At 35.1% G+C, this 18,355-nt stretch overlaps 1 protein-coding gene across 1 annotated transcript; it reads left to right on the forward strand.

Annotated features, from left to right (window-relative positions):
• The first annotated feature begins 496 nt into the window (after positions 1-496).
• On the forward strand, positions 497-16,930 carry LOC123221398 (ankyrin repeat-containing protein ITN1-like). Its single transcript, XM_044644253.1, has 4 exons — positions 497-620; positions 13,971-14,501; positions 15,751-16,187; positions 16,325-16,930. The coding sequence occupies exons 1-4, from the start codon at positions 497-499 to the stop codon at positions 16,928-16,930; spliced, it is 1,698 nt and encodes a 565-aa protein (XP_044500188.1).
• The last annotated feature ends 1,425 nt before the right edge of the window (positions 16,931-18,355 follow it).

Genomic DNA, 18,355 nt, shown 5'->3' on the forward strand with positions numbered 1-18,355 from the left:
TATATATAAATTATATATTATTATATAATTAAATATTATTTAATCACTAATTTAAAATTATTAATTTATATGATAATATATTATCTAAATATTTAATTAATTACTCAAAATTATATGTATATAATTTTATTATACTTTTTAACATGCTTTAAGGTTAACTACGAAAAATACAATCTTGCCTTTTGAATTTAACATGCTTTAAAGTTAAGGCCACGCTGTATGGGCGAGCAGGCAAGCAAATGAGCTCTGACCCAAACAAGCAAGACTAGGCTATTGTGTTTTGATTTGTTAGGCCCAAGCGAGCCCTTCCAAGCCCAAAATAGGCTCCCAGGACATGATGAAAACCCAAAACGTGGGAGAAATGAAGTGGAGCACAAAGATGACCCATAAAGCCAAAACTCTAGCACAAGCATGAGTAAGAGTCATTTGCTCCTTTGTCCATAATGTTTGCCACCTGCAACTAAATCACAAGCACCAATTCAAGAAACAAACACAAATGGGACAGCGGGGGAGTATTGAAGCAGCAGGACCGCCAGACGCAGATCCACTTGATGATTCCCAGATTGAAGCTCAGCCTCCCTCTAGTGAGTCTGAGGCGGAAGCTGCAGCTCTACCACCCCGTAAGCAAGAATTACTGACTGCATGCCCAGAAATAATTTTCATTTTAATCGCAAATTTATTTTATCAATAAAATTAAATATATAAATAAATACATAGATTATATGTTATTATGTGATTGAGTATTATTAAATTAAAAATAAAAAAACATTTAATTACATGATCATGCATTATTTGTATAACTATTTTGTGTACTTAAAGTGTATACATATAACATTACTTTAATTTTATATGTTTTTAAGATAAGAGCAATGGCTAGATTCCGAGTTGCTTAAACTAGAATTTAAGTCAGATTAAACTAGTCGAGTTTAAGTAAAAAATTAAACTCATTTTAATAAACAAATTGATTCAAATATTAAGTTTGAGCTGATTGGAATTAAATTCAAAATTAAATATTTTTTTTAATCAAATTCAAATCTCAATTTATCAATCTCAAACAAACTCTTTTAAATTCGAATTACTCTCAAACTAGAATCCAACTTTAGAAATGAGGTCAAGTTTATGTAAATTAATTATTGGATTTTAAATTTAAAGAATAAGAAAAACTAGAAAAATAAAAAAAAAATTACAAAATGGATTGATTGAGCCACACTGGGCTGATTACTTGCATTGCAATTAATTATGGTCAGGGAAGCCCAGTGGTATATTTCCACTAGAATCAAGGGAAATTTTAAAAAATGCCCAAAAAACCCTCCCATTAAACAAAAATGCCCAAAATCACTATTTCCAAGCCAAAATACCCAAAATCACTATTCCTAAACAAAAATGCCCATGACTTTTTTTAAAATACCAAAGTACCCTTTCCCTTATTTATATAACTCTTCTCACTCACTATTAAGGATTAAATGTACTTTAAGATAAATATGGGGGTTTTTTTGATATTTTACATTGTAAAGGGATTTTAATATTTATTTATTTATTTCAAACTTTTTTCTAAAATACCAAAATTACCCTTTCCCTTATTTATATAACTCTCCTCACTCGTTAGGGGGATTAAAATAATTTTGTATAAATATGGAGGGTTTTTGGATATTTTATATTGTAAAGGCATTTTGATATTTATTTATTTATTTCAAACATTTTCTAAAATATCAAAATTACCCTTCCCCTCATCTATATAAACCCTTCTCACTCATTTTGTTTATACACACTTCTCATATCACTCAAACACTCACTCTCACTTTCATTTTTATTCAAGATCAATTAGTAGGGATTCGTTCGGACGGAAGAAGTTCGTATTTCTGTATTCGATTCGAAAAAATACTATTTATTGAAAAAAGGTATTTTGTCAATCTTAGCCTAAAACTTAATTTCATTTGTTAAGTGTAGTTTTTATGCCATAATATGAGGGTTAAATGTAATTATTCACAAGTATAGGGGGTTAAATTGAATTTAAGATAAATATGGGGGGTTTTTGGATATTTTACATTATAAAGGCATTTTTTATATTTATTTATTTAATTATTTTTTCTAAAATATCAAAATTACCCTTCCTTTCATCTATATAAACCCTTCTCACTCCCTTTATTTACACACACTTCTCATATCACTCAATCACTCACTCTCACCTTCATTTTTATTCAAGATCAATTAGTAGGGATTCGTTCGGACGGAAGAAGTTCGTATTTTTATATTCGACTCGAAAAAATACTATTCATCAAACAGAGGTATTTATGTCAGTCTTAGCCTAAAACTTAATTTCATTTGTTAAGTTTAGTTTTTATGCCATAATATGGGGGTTAAATGCAATGATTCACAAGTATAAGGGGTTAAATGTAATTTAGGATAGATATAGAGGGTTTTTGGATATTTTACATTATAAAGGCATTTTTGATATTTATTTATTTATTTATTTATTTAATTACTTTTTCTAAAATATCAAAATTACCCTTCCTCTCATCTATATACACCCTCCTCACTCCTTTTATTTACACACTTCTCATATCACTCAATCACTCACTCTCACCTTCATTTTTATTGAAGATAAATTATTAGGGATTCGTTCGAACGGAAAAAATTCGTATTTCTGGATTCAATTCGAAAAAATACTATTCATCAAAAAAAAGGTATTTATGTCAATCTTAGCCTAAAACTTAATTTAATTTGTTAAGTTTAGTTTTTATGCCATAATATAGGGGTTAAATGCAATGATTCATAAGTATAGGGGGTTAAAATAATTTAGGATAAATATGGGGGGTTTTTGGATATTTTACATTGTAAAGGCATTTTGATATTTGTTTATTTATTTACTTTTTCTAAAATGTCAAAATTACCCTTCCTCTCATTTATATAAACCCTCCTCACTTCCTTTATTTACACACACTTCTCATATCACTCAAACACTCACTCTAACTTTCATTTTTATTCAAGATCAATTAGTAAGGATTCGTTCGGACGAAAGAAGTTCGTATTTTTGTATTCGACTCGAAAAAATACTATTCATCAAAAAGAGGTATTTATGTCAATCTTAGCCTAAAACTTAATTTCATTTGTTAAGTTTAGTTTTTTTGCCATAATATGGGGGTTAAATGCAATAATTCACAAGTATAGGGGGTTAAAGAATTTAGGATAAATATGGGGGGTTTTTGGATATTTTACATTGTAAATGCATTTTGATATTTATTTATTTATTTATTTATTCACTTTTTCTAAAATATCAAATGAAATGTTATTAAAATTAGGACGCATTTTCATATTAAACATGGTAGGTGCATTATAATTGAAATTATAGGTTTTTTCAAGTTTCACTCCTTTAGGATATATCAATTCACATTTTCTAGATTTTTGAAGAATTTTTCGATTGTTGCCATACTAGGGTATTTCAACTTTTAGATTCCAAATTTCAGTTCCATTTTTTCGAATTTCATCCCTTTAGGATATATCGATTTGTACTTTTTAGATTTCTGAAGAATTTTTCGATTGATGTCATTCTAGGGTATTTCAACTTTTAGAATTCAAATTTCAATTCTTTTTTTTTGAATTTCACCGTTTTAGGATATATCAACTCGTATTTTCCAGATTTTCTAAGAATTGTTCGATTATTACTATTCTAGGGATTTCAACTTTTAGAATTTAAATTTCAGTTCTGTTTTTTTGTATTTTATTGTTTCAGGATATATCCACTAGTATTTTAAAGCATTTCAGAGTATAGAATTTGAATATCTATTTCAAAGTATAGATATTATAAAAACGTTTTAACTGGAACGTTACAAACAGATAAATGCATTTTGAGAGGTAAAATAACATACGAAAGTGTTACGTAAATTGTTATATAAATTGTTAAATAATTATAGGGGGATAAATAAATTATTAGAAAAATTGTAGGAGTTTTTTTAAATTATTAATAATTGTACGACTGTTTTCCATAGTTGTTATTGATTTTTTTAATTATAAATGAATAATTATCTTCAAAAACTGGTCATTGCAGGATTGATAATTATAATGGATGGGTATGCATCAGTTCGTTATCAGGGAGAATGGATTCAAGGTCGCAACAACTCAATGAAATATGTTGAAGGATCCAAACAATTGATTAAAATCCCTTATGGAACAACATTCGAGGGATTTATTGAGCTTTTGATAGAGACTTGCAGTATTGATCCAATGAAAAACTACATTGAAGTATCAATGAAGCCAAGAAAAATTGAGCTCGACGGCCCCATCCAGATCCAAAATGATGAAGATGTCCAGGGTCTTCTTGATATGTCCCAGTACTTGCAGGAATGTATTCCTGTGTTTGTTACATGTACCCCAATTGAAGGGCAGGAGGATGAAGATGAAGATGAAAAAGAAAGTAATTGGGTCAAAAAAGAATACGATTTGGAAAAGTTGATTGATTTCAGTAATGACCCGTTGTATATTGCAAACTCATGGGCTCATGGAGAAAAGGATATAGTTCCCTATTGGGGTGACTTTGATGGAAATGATATGCCCGACATTCCTTCAGAAGATGTAGAGCCTGAGTATATGGCATCAGTTACCAAAGGTATGGATAGTTTGCAGCTTGAAGATCCTATTTCAGGTGGTGGAAATTATTCTGGGCCATTTTTTGATAATGTCCCCACTGATCCATTTAGGTGGCTTCCTGATTTTCCTCCACAGCCATCAGCATCATCAGGTGGTTCCAGATCGATCTGAGAGGAGCATGGTGTCAAGCTAGGTGATATTTTTCATAGCAAAGTCCAATTGAAAGACGCTGTGACGCAATTCGCTTTACTTAAAGGATTTCAATTTGGTGTCAAAAAGTCTGACAAGAAACGGTGGGAAATTAAGTGCAAGGTCGAAACTTGTAAGTGGTATATACATGCAACCAAGTCCACTGTCGGTGATGTGTGGGGGATCAACTCTATGAATCCTACCCACACATGTTTAGTTGATCAAATCCTGCCATATCACAGACAAGCGGGGGCCCGAGCTTTAGGTCAATTAATGCGATCAAAGTTTGTGATGATTGATCGAATTTATCGGCCTAAAGAAATAATTGTAGACATCGACGACCGATATAAAATTGATATTTCCTACTCACAGGCTTGGCGGGCAAGAAATTGGGCTATCAATTCATTGAAGGGTTCACCGGAGGAATCTTTTATGCTGTTACCAGATTATTGCTACAATTTACATCATACTAATCCGAGCACCATTACTGCTATTGAAACAGATGATGAGCATCGATTTACAAATTTTTTCATGGTGTTAGGATGTTCCGTTCGTGCTTTTAGACAATATCTTCGCCCTGTTATTTGTATTGACGCTGCTTTCCTTAAAGGTCGGTATCTTAGGCATTCATTTATTGCGGTGGCTCTTGATAGTAATAGTAAGATATACCCTATTGGTTTTGGTGTCGACAAAAAGGAAGATCACAACACGTGGTGTTGGTTTCTTATGAGAATTAAAGAATGCATCCCTGATCTCTCTGAGCTTGCAACAATCTCCGATCGACATCATGTTATCTACTCGGCAATGGCTGAAGTCTTTCCAGATGTCCACCATGGATGCTGTTGTTATCACCTTCTTTGTAACATGCGGACAAAGTATAAACGGGACTCAAAGGTATAGTGTAAAAAAGTAATTGAATTCATAACAGTTTATCCTTTTCAAACATTTTGCTTACGATGAGTTTTCATAATTTTTACCATCTTACAAGTTGTGGCTGCATATTGGAAAACCGTTAAATCATACACAGAGTCTGAATTTGGTTCGATGATGCAATCCATTGACTCAATGAACCCCCAAGCTGGAGCTTATCTATGGGATGTCAGCTTTCACCGTTGGAGTAGAACGTACTTTCTAGGACATCGATACAACATCATGACCACAAATATTGTTGAGTCATTTAATGCCCTTGTCAGACATGCACGAGGACTACCTATAACCATGCTTTTGGAGTTTATTCGTGGTACCATGCAACGATGGTTTTACGAGAGGAGCACCCATGCAAGTAAGTATCAATTCGATATTAATTAAAAGTTATCTCATATACTTTTTTCCACTTCGTTCATCATATTACCAAATGTGTTCTTAATATTTTTTTCGAATTACAGGTGAATGCCATAACTTCCTCACCCCTTGGGCAGAAGAGAAGATCAGCAATCGTCTTTCAAAGTCTGCAAGTCTGGAGGTTCGACCGATTACACCTACTCGGTATCAGGTTGTTGGATTTGGTGGATTCATGGGTATTGTGGACTTTGGTGACATGTCTTGCACGTGTAGAAAGTTTCAGCTTTCACGTATTCCATGCAAGCATGCCATTGCCGTGGCACGACATATGAGACTCACGAATGTGCACGCATGGGTTCATCCATTCTTTCGCACTGATATTTACCGTGCAATATATTAGGAACCGATCAATCCCCTTGGAAATCAATCGGATTGGTTACACTCACCGGAGGAGAGAGTTATTTTGTCCCCCGTCCTTGATAGTAGTCCTCCAGGTCGTCCATCGAACAGAAATCGACGTCCATCGCAAGGAGAAATAGTTACACCGAGGATTTGTAGTCGTTGCTATGAATCGGGCCACACACGAACCCACTGTAAATCCCTAGCACCGGTCCCGTGCTCCGCCCCACAACGTTCATCTACAAAAGGCAAAGGAACGAGATCTTGACATGCTTATACTTAATTTTGTTTGTTGTATGATTCTTCATTGTGGAACTGATATGTAACCGATGTATTTTTATTATTGTTTCAAATGTGTAATTGTATTGTCATTTGATGTAATAAAATTTAGTGTTTCTTATGAGTTATTCCAGTATTACTTTATTTCCTCTAATTGTTTCAAGTTTTTACATGTTTGAGTAATCATACGTTTTTATTGTTTTTTCATGTCTAGATGATTTAAAAACTGAAATCAAATATGAAACATATCCATATATAACCACAGATAAAGTAAATCATACACATAGAGGTAGAAGACTAAACAATAAATATATACATCTAAACATAGGAAGAATGATAAATATACATCTGTGAGCTACTCGATACAGTGAAAGTACAACTGCGTCGCCAATCATCGACGCATGGAGGTAGACGACTCTCGGGGGAAAACGTAGCTCTGTGACAATGCCAAACACTCAAAAAATCGTAACATATACACGCCACAGTCACCGGAGCCTATCCCCTGCTGAGGGACATCTGACGCTCGATGCAAAGTGAGGGGATCACATCGTGGAGTCCTCCCAGAGGCTGTCCAAAAACTCGTCGCCTCTAATAACGCGGGAATAAAGGTCATGTATGGTCGCATATGCTACTCCAACGTCCTTATATTCCCAGAAAATGAAATCTTTGAATCGTACACTGTAATCGACCACTCATGAAAATCTATAACTCTAGCGACCCAATGTGCGTTATGGATGTTTATAAGGATGAAAACTTGTAAACAATGAAACATTTTAGTTAATTAGCGTTTTAGGATATGTTCTTGAATGTAATTGAAATAAATATAAACTATACATGATCGACCATCCCCCATGGTTTGTATAACAATCCCGGGGTGTACGCTGCATCAACCATCCTCGTGAAGAGCCCCAAAAACTCGAACTCGTCAATCGGTGTGGTCTGCCAACTCTTTCAGGCCATCTCAATATGGCCTCCGAAGAATGTGTGGGAAGTCGTCCAACGCTGTGAGATAGTCGACTGGTGATCGTCCTACTGTTGGCGTAGTAAAGCCAAAAAAGAATCCACATGCTAAAATGGTATAAACAATTTCACGTGTTAGTAAATATATCTAGCTTTTTACCAAATTATATAGTATAGACAACTCACATCGTCGGTTAACCACTCGCGCAACTCTATAACAAGCCTCCAGAAGTTGTCCTTCGACTTCGATCCTATGAAGTACATATCATGTGTGTCAGAAGCCGTAGCTCCGGTATACCATGTGAGGAAAGATTCCTCACCCTCCACCATAGAGGATGGAATCGTCCTGAGTTGTCGTTTCGCTCTCCCTCTGAGTGGATTTGTATACTGGGTGCGAATCAATGGACCCCTCTAGATGATCCGACCACGTGTTGTACGAACCAACTGCATTTTACAAAAAACTATTAATTCATTATTTCATTCAACAAAATCATAAACATTATTCGATTTATGTTACCTTCTCTATGTATGCGGGATCCTGAATAACGGTCAAGTCAACAGCGCGTGCTCCGTCAACAAACTACATAATTTTATATTAAAACATCAGTGACGTATATGTTATCAATTATATTTATTTGCTAATTATAATTAACAAACCTCAATGTGAACGGTCTCAGAAATATCCTCCTGAAAGTCCTCCTCCTGTGAACTAATATCCACAAGCTTTTTGGTCGAGCTTGGGATATCAGCAAGTAACCACAGTCGCTTGTCCTGAAAAAGAGACAAAACATCATTTAAAAAAATATATAATATTAAAGACAAATTGATCAATGAAGATAATCTAAAATCCCCATAACCTGAACTTTCGGGGAAGGTGTTCAGAGATAACCTTCGATCGATGATATATCAATGTCGAGTCCCTATATGAATCAAAAGGAAAAAAGGGTAAATGATATTACGCTGCTAAAATATCATATGAACAATAATTTTCATACCCCCAGTGGATAATCTACAGCGATAGGAGATCCGATCGGTTGGCCTTCAGAACGAAGACCCTATACAAATATATACCATGAATTAATTGATAACAAAATAGCATTAAAAATTAAGTTATAATGACCAGTGACATACCACAGATCGGATCGGTGAAGTCACCAAAGGGTCAACCGGTGATTCATCCTGTCGACTACCCTAATATAATAGTAAAAGTAAATCTGTTCAGTGACATTTTTTATATAATGATATTGTATTATATAATACAAACATTGGGCATTAAATATAATTTTGAAATTACATACGTACCTCATGTGACTGATGGGATGGTATTGCGGTATCAATGGGGGAGGTCATCCCAATAACGTCGTCCCTCTCCTGTACGAATGTAATAATAGTTGTCAGAATAATAACACTGAACACATTTTATATAAGTAATAAATTAGAAGTAGTTTTACAACCTCAACGATGGGGGCTGGATATGTACGCGTGACGATGTCCTCCAAACGAGTCATACGATCCTCTAATCGAGTCATCTGGGAATAGATATCGTCACGTAATCGAGTCATCTGAGAAGAGATATCGTCGTGAAAACTCGAGATCTCACGTAAAATCGTAGCACCCTAGTGCGCTAAGGTAGCATCTGATGTAGAAATACTAGGTGATACGAATGGGGGAGACTGCTCGGTGGCATGATAGGTAGTGCGGTCCTCCACTCTAGGATGCTCCTCCACGCTAAGGTGGTCCTCTACCACAGGATGCTCTGTCGTCCGTGGGTTCTGAACAACAGGGGAACATATAGGCTGCTCCATAATCGGAGGCTGAATAGGCTCCTCATGTGTCTGTGGAGTCTCTACGGGTACATCTGAAGGTCCCAAGGATGGAGGAGCCCCGTCTCTAGTCGCAGTCGGGACCGTAGAAGATGAGGAGGAATCAGCATCGGGTAAACCGGTGTACTCACGAATCTTAGCGTACCACGGTAAACCCTCCTCGATCACTGATGGACGAAGAGGGAATGTGACATCCTCCTAATAATGAAGATATATAAGTCAAAATAATTGTAACATATAATGAATTAATCGACTTATTAATTTACTAGTACATACCGGATCACCAGTGAAAATACGACTTATATGAGTCCAAACAGGGACGTCTCGTGTACGCCACCTCAACATCCGTGGGGATGCATAGAGATCGACAAGGTCAATCCAATCGTGTAACGTCTCTAAAGTCTCATATATCCAATACTGCAATATAATCATTTACGAGGTAAATAAAGCAATTTATATTTTTTCCAATTAATATATATAAATAATAATATAAAACTTACCTGAAATGCGAAAGGAAATTCGTAAATGTCGTATTTACAAATTTCCTGCATCCGTCCAGAACAGACTCTCTCACTCGCCTGTGACATAGAATTGTATGTCATCTGCCATGCAACGACGCCCCAAGGGTAAGAATTAAACCCGTCCAAATGATCAACTAACTGTAAGTACTCCGTGGACACCTTCTTTCGTCGATCATTGCCCAACAAAACCATGTGTAGAATATACAACAAGGCGAGCTTGACAACGTCAATATCGTCATCTCCCCATGGCCTCGATAAGAAAATACGCTCGATGTCGTGATACTGCACCTTCGGACAACTGCAAAAGTATGTAGATCTGATCCTATGTCTGGAGGAGCGAGGAATATATGAAGAAACATCGGTCCGACGGCTAAACGAAAGCCCTGTCACCAACGCAAACTCAAACGGGCTAAACCTCACATCAACCCCGCTAACCCTAAACCAAAACTCGTCTCTGGCAAAGGGTGGATGTAATTGTCGGAGTAAAAATGCATGAACCAATATCCCACAGAATTTGGTTTTGGGTAAACGAAGGAAGGACCCGAAACATGTCCTCTCAAATAGTCGCAGTTGATGAGGGGTCAATGTAGAAGAAATCCGGGATAATGCAGTACGCTGTGCACGAGATATCGCATCTGCCCGAAAGTGTCTGGACTCATCGGGAATGCGCAGCTCGATGTCAACCCGTCTTCTTTTGCGAGAAATATCCTATAACAATCACATAAAATTTGTTAGACATTCATAAAAATAAATATGTAAACAAATGTATTAGTGAAAAAAACATCAAAAGATGAGAAATACCAAATAATTAAAAAGGAAATGACAAAACTTAACAAATAAGAACTGAAATTCGAGTTCTATACGTTCAACTTCCGTAGAATATTAACAATCTAAAAAGTTATCATGAAATGACGAAAAATAGAAAAAACAAAACTGAAATTCAAATTGTATAGGTTGAAATACCTTGAAGTGACGATAATCAGAAAATTGTTCGAAAATTTTGAAAATACGAATCAATATATCCTAAAATGGTTAAATTCGAAAAAACGGAATTGAAATTCGAATTCTATACGTTGAAATACCTGAAAGTAATGATAATCGAAAAATGGTTTGGGAATATTGAAAATACGAATCAATATATCCTGAAATATCCAAAATTCGAAAAAACGAAACTGAAATTCGAATTCTATACGTTGAAATACTTGAATGTGACGATAATCGAAAAATGGTTCGGGAATATTGAAAATACGAATCGATATATTCTAAAATGGTTAAATTCGAAAAAACGAAGCTGAAATTTGAATTCTATATGTTGAAATATTTTAAAGTGACGATAATCGAAAAATGGTTCAGAAATCTTGAAAATACGAATCGATATATCCTAAAATGGTGAAATTAGAAAAAACGAAACTGAAATTCGAATTCTATACGTTGAAATACCTTAAAGTGATGATAATCAGAAAATCGTCCGGAGATCGTGAAAATACGAATCGATATATCCTAAAATAGTGAAATTCGAAAAAATGGGACTGAAATTCGAATTCTATACGTTGAAATACTTAAAAGTGACGATACTCAGGAAATCATTCAAAAATCGTGAAAATACGAATCGATATATCCAAAAATGGTGAAATTAGAAAAAACGGAACTGAAATTTGAATTCTATACGCTGAAATACCTTAAAATGACGATAATCGGAAAATCGTTCGGAGATCATGAAAATACGAATCGATATATCCTAAAATGGTGAAATTCGAAAAAACGGGACTGAAATTCAAATTTTATACGTTGAAATACCTAAAAGTGACGATACTCGAGAAATCGTTTGGAGATCGTGAAAATACGAATCGATATATCCTAAAATGGTGAAATTCGAAAAAACGGGATTGAAATTCGAATTTTATACATTGAAATACCTATGAATGTCGCTAATTGAAAAATCATTTGAAAAATTGAAAAAAACGAATCGATATATCCTATAAATGAAAAAATCGAAATATTAAGTTGAAATTACGTCGTTACATCGTAAGTTGTGTCAAAAAGCACCAAAATTCGAAAACTCGAATTTAAAATTTGAAAAATAGATATAGAAAAACCTAAAACAGAAAAAACGGATATAAAATTCGAAAACTACACGATTAGAAACCGTAGATAAGAGAATTCTCCGTTTAACCCCTAATGAAAATTCTTTAATTAAAAAAGTCCACTGTTATATGACGAATTTCCAAAAAAACCGCTGTGTTGTAACGAATCTCATCCGGCTCCCCAACATTTTAAAAAATCCACTTTACCCCCCAACTAAACAGGGAAAATTCGCTGTTGTGGGAAAACTCGTGCTGCCGTGGGAAACGTCGTTCCCACGGCAGACTGCCGATTCATTTTCCAGCCATTTTCGGTCCAATTTTGGTCGTTTCGACCTCCGATTTTCACATACATCAAAGCTAGACATTGTATAACATCAAAACCCTCAATCAATTCAACCAAAACAACCAAAAATCGAAACATTTTAAGCATTATTCAAACCGTAAACCCTAAAATTTCAAAACCAAAATTCTCAATCAAATCTCAATTATTTCATAAATAACTTGATCCAAACAAGATTACGGGAGATATACTAACCTTCTTTGCCATTTGCGGTTGCCGGGAAGCTTCAAAATCGACGGAAATGACATTCGCCGTGGGAGGTGGAATGCTTTTGGAATTTTCGTGGAAATGCACAATGAAAACGTAACTTGCCGTGGGAGGAAATGAAATTTTGCTGTGCTTATAAAGGGGGGTAGTTTCGTAATTGCGCTTTTCCCACGACAACGTGCGAAATATCATAAAAACCCGACGTGGGCTAAGGATTTCCCCGACAACCCAATGTTTTAAAAAGGCCATTTCACCCCCCCAAAAACCCATTGTCCATTTAGCTGTCGTGAGAGAAATCGTTTGCCGTGGGAAACTTCGTTCCCACGGCAAGATAGCCGATCCATTCGGCAGCATTTTCGGCCAATTTTTGGTCGTTTCGACCTCCGATTTTCACATAAATCAAATCTACACATTGTATAACATAAAACCCCTCAATCAATTCAACGAAAACAACCAAAAATCGAAACATTTTAAGCATTGTTCAAACCGTAAACCCTAAAATTTCAAACCTAAAATTCTCAATCAAACTCAATAATATCAGCAATAACTTGATCCAAAGAAGATTACGAGAGATATACTAACCTTATTTACCATTTTCGGTTGCCGGAACGAAAGAAAATCAGCGGAAATGACGTTCACCGTGGGATTGCCGTGGGAGGTGGGAAGCTTTGGAATTTTCTCTCGGTTGTACAGTGAAAATTTGTTAACTTTATATATGGGGGTAGTTTTGTCATTTCACAAAACATGGGCATTTTTGCTTAAACCTAAATTTTTTGGGCAATTTCGCTTTGACCCCTTTAATTTTGTCTATTTTTAATAATTTCCCCAAAAAATCATCCTAGTGTAATTTCAGTTAGAATCACCCTAATTCAGTACGAATATAGTCATCATTGGTGATAATTCAATGCAAATGATGGTTTTAGACTTTAAATTTTATTTTTTATAAATAGGGTTGAAAATACATTTAATAAAATTTAGAAGGTAATATGAAGAGTATTTTTATTTATTTTTTAGTGTGTCTATCTAAAAAGTCAACTAATTTCATATTTCAACTTTAAGGATGGAAAATAGTCATGCTCTCAATATTTAAACACTCTCTTTTCGAAAATTGTATAATCTATGTTACCAACAAATAAAAAGGAGTAATCTAAAAGCTACTAATATTACATATTCTATGTAATACAATTTTTTTGTTTGGAGAAACATTGAATTGGACAGTATTTCTTTTTTTATTTTTTAAATTTCGGTGTTTTGAATTTGGGTAGTTAATTCGATTGTTACTTAATATTACATATTGCAACAGAGAATACAACGCTACCGTATTCCTACCGACGTTTGTACCATGCTGCGAAAAATGGTGACTGGAAAACTGCTGAAAGTTTTGTTAGGGACAACAGTGATTTTGTTGCAAGTTTAGTTGGGGACAACACAAATTTATGGCTCGCAAGGCTCACTTCCGTCACCGCAGAGACAGCATTGATGGTTACCGCAAGATCATTTCAATGGGAATTTGTGGAGAAGCCGGTGGAACTTTTAAATCCGGAAGAGCTTGCAATGCGAAATTCAGTTGGTTACACGGTTCTCCATTTTGTTGCCTATTCTGAAAGCGTAAAAACTGCCGAAATTCTGGTAAGAAAATGCCGTGACTTAACACAAATGGTCTCCACGGATGAAGCAACTCCACTACTGCAGGCTGCCAGACGGTCTCTCCATAAGGACATGATTTGGTACCTTGCTTTGGTAACAAGACTTGAGCTTGGTAGCGCCGACTGTCCCTTCACGGGGAATCTATCCAACGAGCTCTTTCGTAATCTCACTTACGCAGGTTTTCATGGTAAGAACTAAAGACAATTTCATTGTATTCTTTAAAATATAAATGTTGCTGATTGATTGCTCCTGCCAATCAACAGATATAACCATATATCTACTTAGGCGGTATCATGAGCACGTGAAATTTCCTTTAGAGCCGACTAGGAATTTGCTGTTTTACTTGTCGGGAGTGCCTTCGAACGTCCATATTAACAAAAACAGCCTCACTTTTGTTGAAAGATGGTTATATAAATGTTAGTATTTCTCTTCTTGGACAAACTTTTAGGATCGATAATTTCCTGATTTTAAATGATAAAATTAATTATGATAATTTCCTTCTGATTTTAAGTTATTCAATGTGGAAACCGGAGTACCACCCGATTCACTTAGAAACAGGGAAGGCGTGCCAACATCGGCCTTCCGGGTACCATCAAGGAGATTCTTATCTCAAGGTTTGAATATTATTAAATGTATATCGTAACACATATTTATATTGGAAGGGCTATCGTAAAACGTTTTCTATTAAGGAGAATACTGAGGATTATGGCTTGATTTCTTTTTTGGTTTCATTTTGAAATTAGAGTTTGTATTTCTTGAGGAAAATTTGTTATAATAGAAATTCATTTAAACACCAAATAGCAATTCTACAAAAATGTTAGGAATGTATCTCCTTGCATGAATTGTATTTCTCAATTAACCTATAAATAAGAATCAAGTAATTCATAAGAGAGAGAAATATGTAAGAGTACCACAAAGTTTGCCAATTTGGGATATGATATAATATGTTGTACTCAAGACATCTTTGTGATAGTAATATATTCTCCAATCATAAATGAATATAGACAGGTTATACTGAACCACATTAAATAATATGTTTTTTCTGTGATTGATGATTTATTTTACATGTTATTATCTTGAAACTTGTTATAATTTGGAGTATTTCTAATAGAGAAAAACTTTTTTCTCCCATTGGGATGCAAACTTTCCTAACCAAACCAAATCTCTTCCACTAAATATTATGGGTGGTAATCCTAGCTGCTGAAGTAATTATTACTAGTTTCAAAATGCGTTAAAGCGTGCACAATTAATCAGGTATCGATCTTTATTATTATTTTGCTTATTTTTCAGAGCTTCATTGTTCGAAGATGTTACTTTGGAAACCTTCTGAAAAACTGGGTAAGCACGCGTACCTTGCATAATTTTTTGTTTCGATTAGTATGCAAACATTCTCTGTCAAACTACTACTACAGCTTTTACGTAATTTTCCTTTGCAGTACCAGGCTTAAAACAAGTTCGAGAAGCCAAGTTGCAACATAGATGTGTTGAGAAAATGACAGAGAAGTTTTGCATTGAACTTGGATTAAACTGTGCCTTTGACCGCGTCGTTTCTATGCTTGAGCTAGTCATTTTTTTAGCTACAATTTTTGGGCATGTTGAAATAGTAAGGATTTGTCTTAAACATTGTCCGGATCTGATTTTCAAGTGCGATGGGCAACGCCAACACATATTGCATGTTGCAACTGAATGGAGGCAAGAAGAAATTTTTAATCTGATAACCGAGATCCCTGCAACTACAGCTAATTTGCTCAATACAAAGGATGCTGAAGGAAACAGCATCCGGCACATTGCAGCAAAACTGGCACGTCCCTCTAAACTCTTATCAATTTCTGGTGCGGCTTTACAGATGCAAAGAGAGGTGCAATGGCTCAAGGTGCTGGATCCACTAACTTTCCTCATATTTTCTATTATTTTATTTTATATTTGCTCCTGTAAAATTATATCCTGGATTTGTCTTTGAAGACCTTATTGACTGATGTATAGTGATAGTCAATTTTAATATTCTTGTAGGAGGTGGAGAAATTATTTGACCCTGCAAAAAGAGGCGAGATCGATATGGAAGTTAATACAGTTATGGACTATTTCACGGAGAATCACAAGAAGTTGGCTGAGGAGGGAGAGAAATGGATGAAAGATACTGCAAATTCTTGCATGATTGTTACCACGCTCGTTGCCACTGTAGTTTTTGCTGCTGCTTTTACTATACCTGGAGGCAATGTAGGTGATACAGGCAATCCAGTTTTTCTGCAGCGGACAGATTTCTTAGTGTTGGTCATTTCAGATGCACTAGCTTTGCTTTCTTCATCCACTTCTTTATTGATGTTCTTTTCTATCTTAACTGCGCGATATGCGCTCGAAGATTTCCTCCTAAAGCTACCAATGAGGTTGATTATAGGTCTCGGTTGTCTCTTCTTTGCTATCATCACTATGATGGTGGCCTTTGGTGCAGCATTGTATATGCAACTCAAGGACAGATGGGTATCAATTTACATCCCAATTATCGTTCTGGGTTGTATACCGGTACTGTTATTTGCCAAGCAGCAAGTTCCATTGTTCTACGATATGGTCCAGTCAACATATGGATTCGGAGTTTTTAGGAGGAAAAAGACATGGTGATTCCCCATTAAGTGGAAATTACCCTTTTGGGCATCTCATTAGAATATTTAATTAGCATTAGTGCAAGAGATTTGAAGGACGTAATTTATTTAGAATTTATATAAATGTGGTGGCGTGCATAAGAAATGGTTGTGTTCCGTACTAATGGTAGTCTTAATTATTATGTTGAGAATAAAGTTTCTTCCATTGAAAAACCATGCATTTTGGAGTAGGCTGCAGTTCATAGATGGGATTGGATTATTATAAAGAAATGGCTTGGGATCAGATGAAGGGAAATCAATTCCCCAACAATTAAACAATTGGAATAAAGCTCAGTAAACACTTTGTTATCTGTAGTTTGAAACGTTTGAAGATTCTTTTTGAAATTAGAAAAATAAAGAACTCTATTAACTATCAAAAGAATAAAACATGAGTCAATATGAGAAAAAAAAGTGTGTGGCCTTAACCATCTTGATGAAGCTTTGTTTTGCCTATGAAGTTAGCTACAACAACAAAGAGTTCATAAGAAACAACAAAGCAGCAGAGCAAATCTGCAGACCAAGCTAACACACCAAGGTACCTCAACTTCAGGAAAGGAAAAACAACCAAACTATAGGAAAGAAAACTCTAGCAAAGATGAGACAACATCGCCCTCCAACAAAGCAAAAGGAGAAGAACAATGAAGATTTAGCTTCATGATAAAGAGGCTAAATTGAGGCAGACAAAAAGGCGAAACCCAACCAACAAGCTAGATCAACACAGGCCAACCAAGCAAAAGGCTGCTAAAAAAAATATACCACCACTCGAGGTAACAAACTTGAAGCCAACATCATCAAGGATAAGAAACAGCCATCGCCAAAAAACTCATGGAGAAAGAAGAGCACAACTAGGTCCCTAAAGGTAAGAGAAGATAACCAGGGGGTAAGGAAAAAACTCCTCGCTTGAGAAAACATGGCACCCTTCATATATAAAAGGATCTTCCTCAAGGCCTCCACTATGGAACCTTTTACATGAATGACCATCCTAAGGCAAGAACCTGCAAAACAAAAGCGTGTTAAATAATATATACTTTTCCAATCAGTCTGATCCAAGTTTGATCAAATTTTTAAAATACTCTAAATATTTTTAAAAATACCAAAACTACCCTTCACTACAGCTATATGAACCCTCTTACTTTCACTTTCATTATATACACTTTTCATATCACTCAAATAATCACTCTCACTCTCACTCTCATTTTTATGCAATATTAATTAGTACAGGTTCGTTCGAAGGGAAGAAGTTTATATTTCTATATTCAAGTTGAAAAAAGTCAATTCGTGAGAAAAATATATTTATACAAATTTTAATACAAAACTTAATTTTATTTATTAAATCTAGTTCGTATGTCATGTAAAAGGGGCTTTTAAATATTTGATAATAATTTAGGGTTAAATGAAATGTTAA

The sequence above is a fragment of the Mangifera indica genome, chromosome 7 (genome assembly GCF_011075055.1).
Source record: "Mangifera indica cultivar Alphonso chromosome 7, CATAS_Mindica_2.1, whole genome shotgun sequence".
NCBI lineage: Eukaryota > Viridiplantae > Streptophyta > Magnoliopsida > Sapindales > Anacardiaceae > Mangifera > Mangifera indica.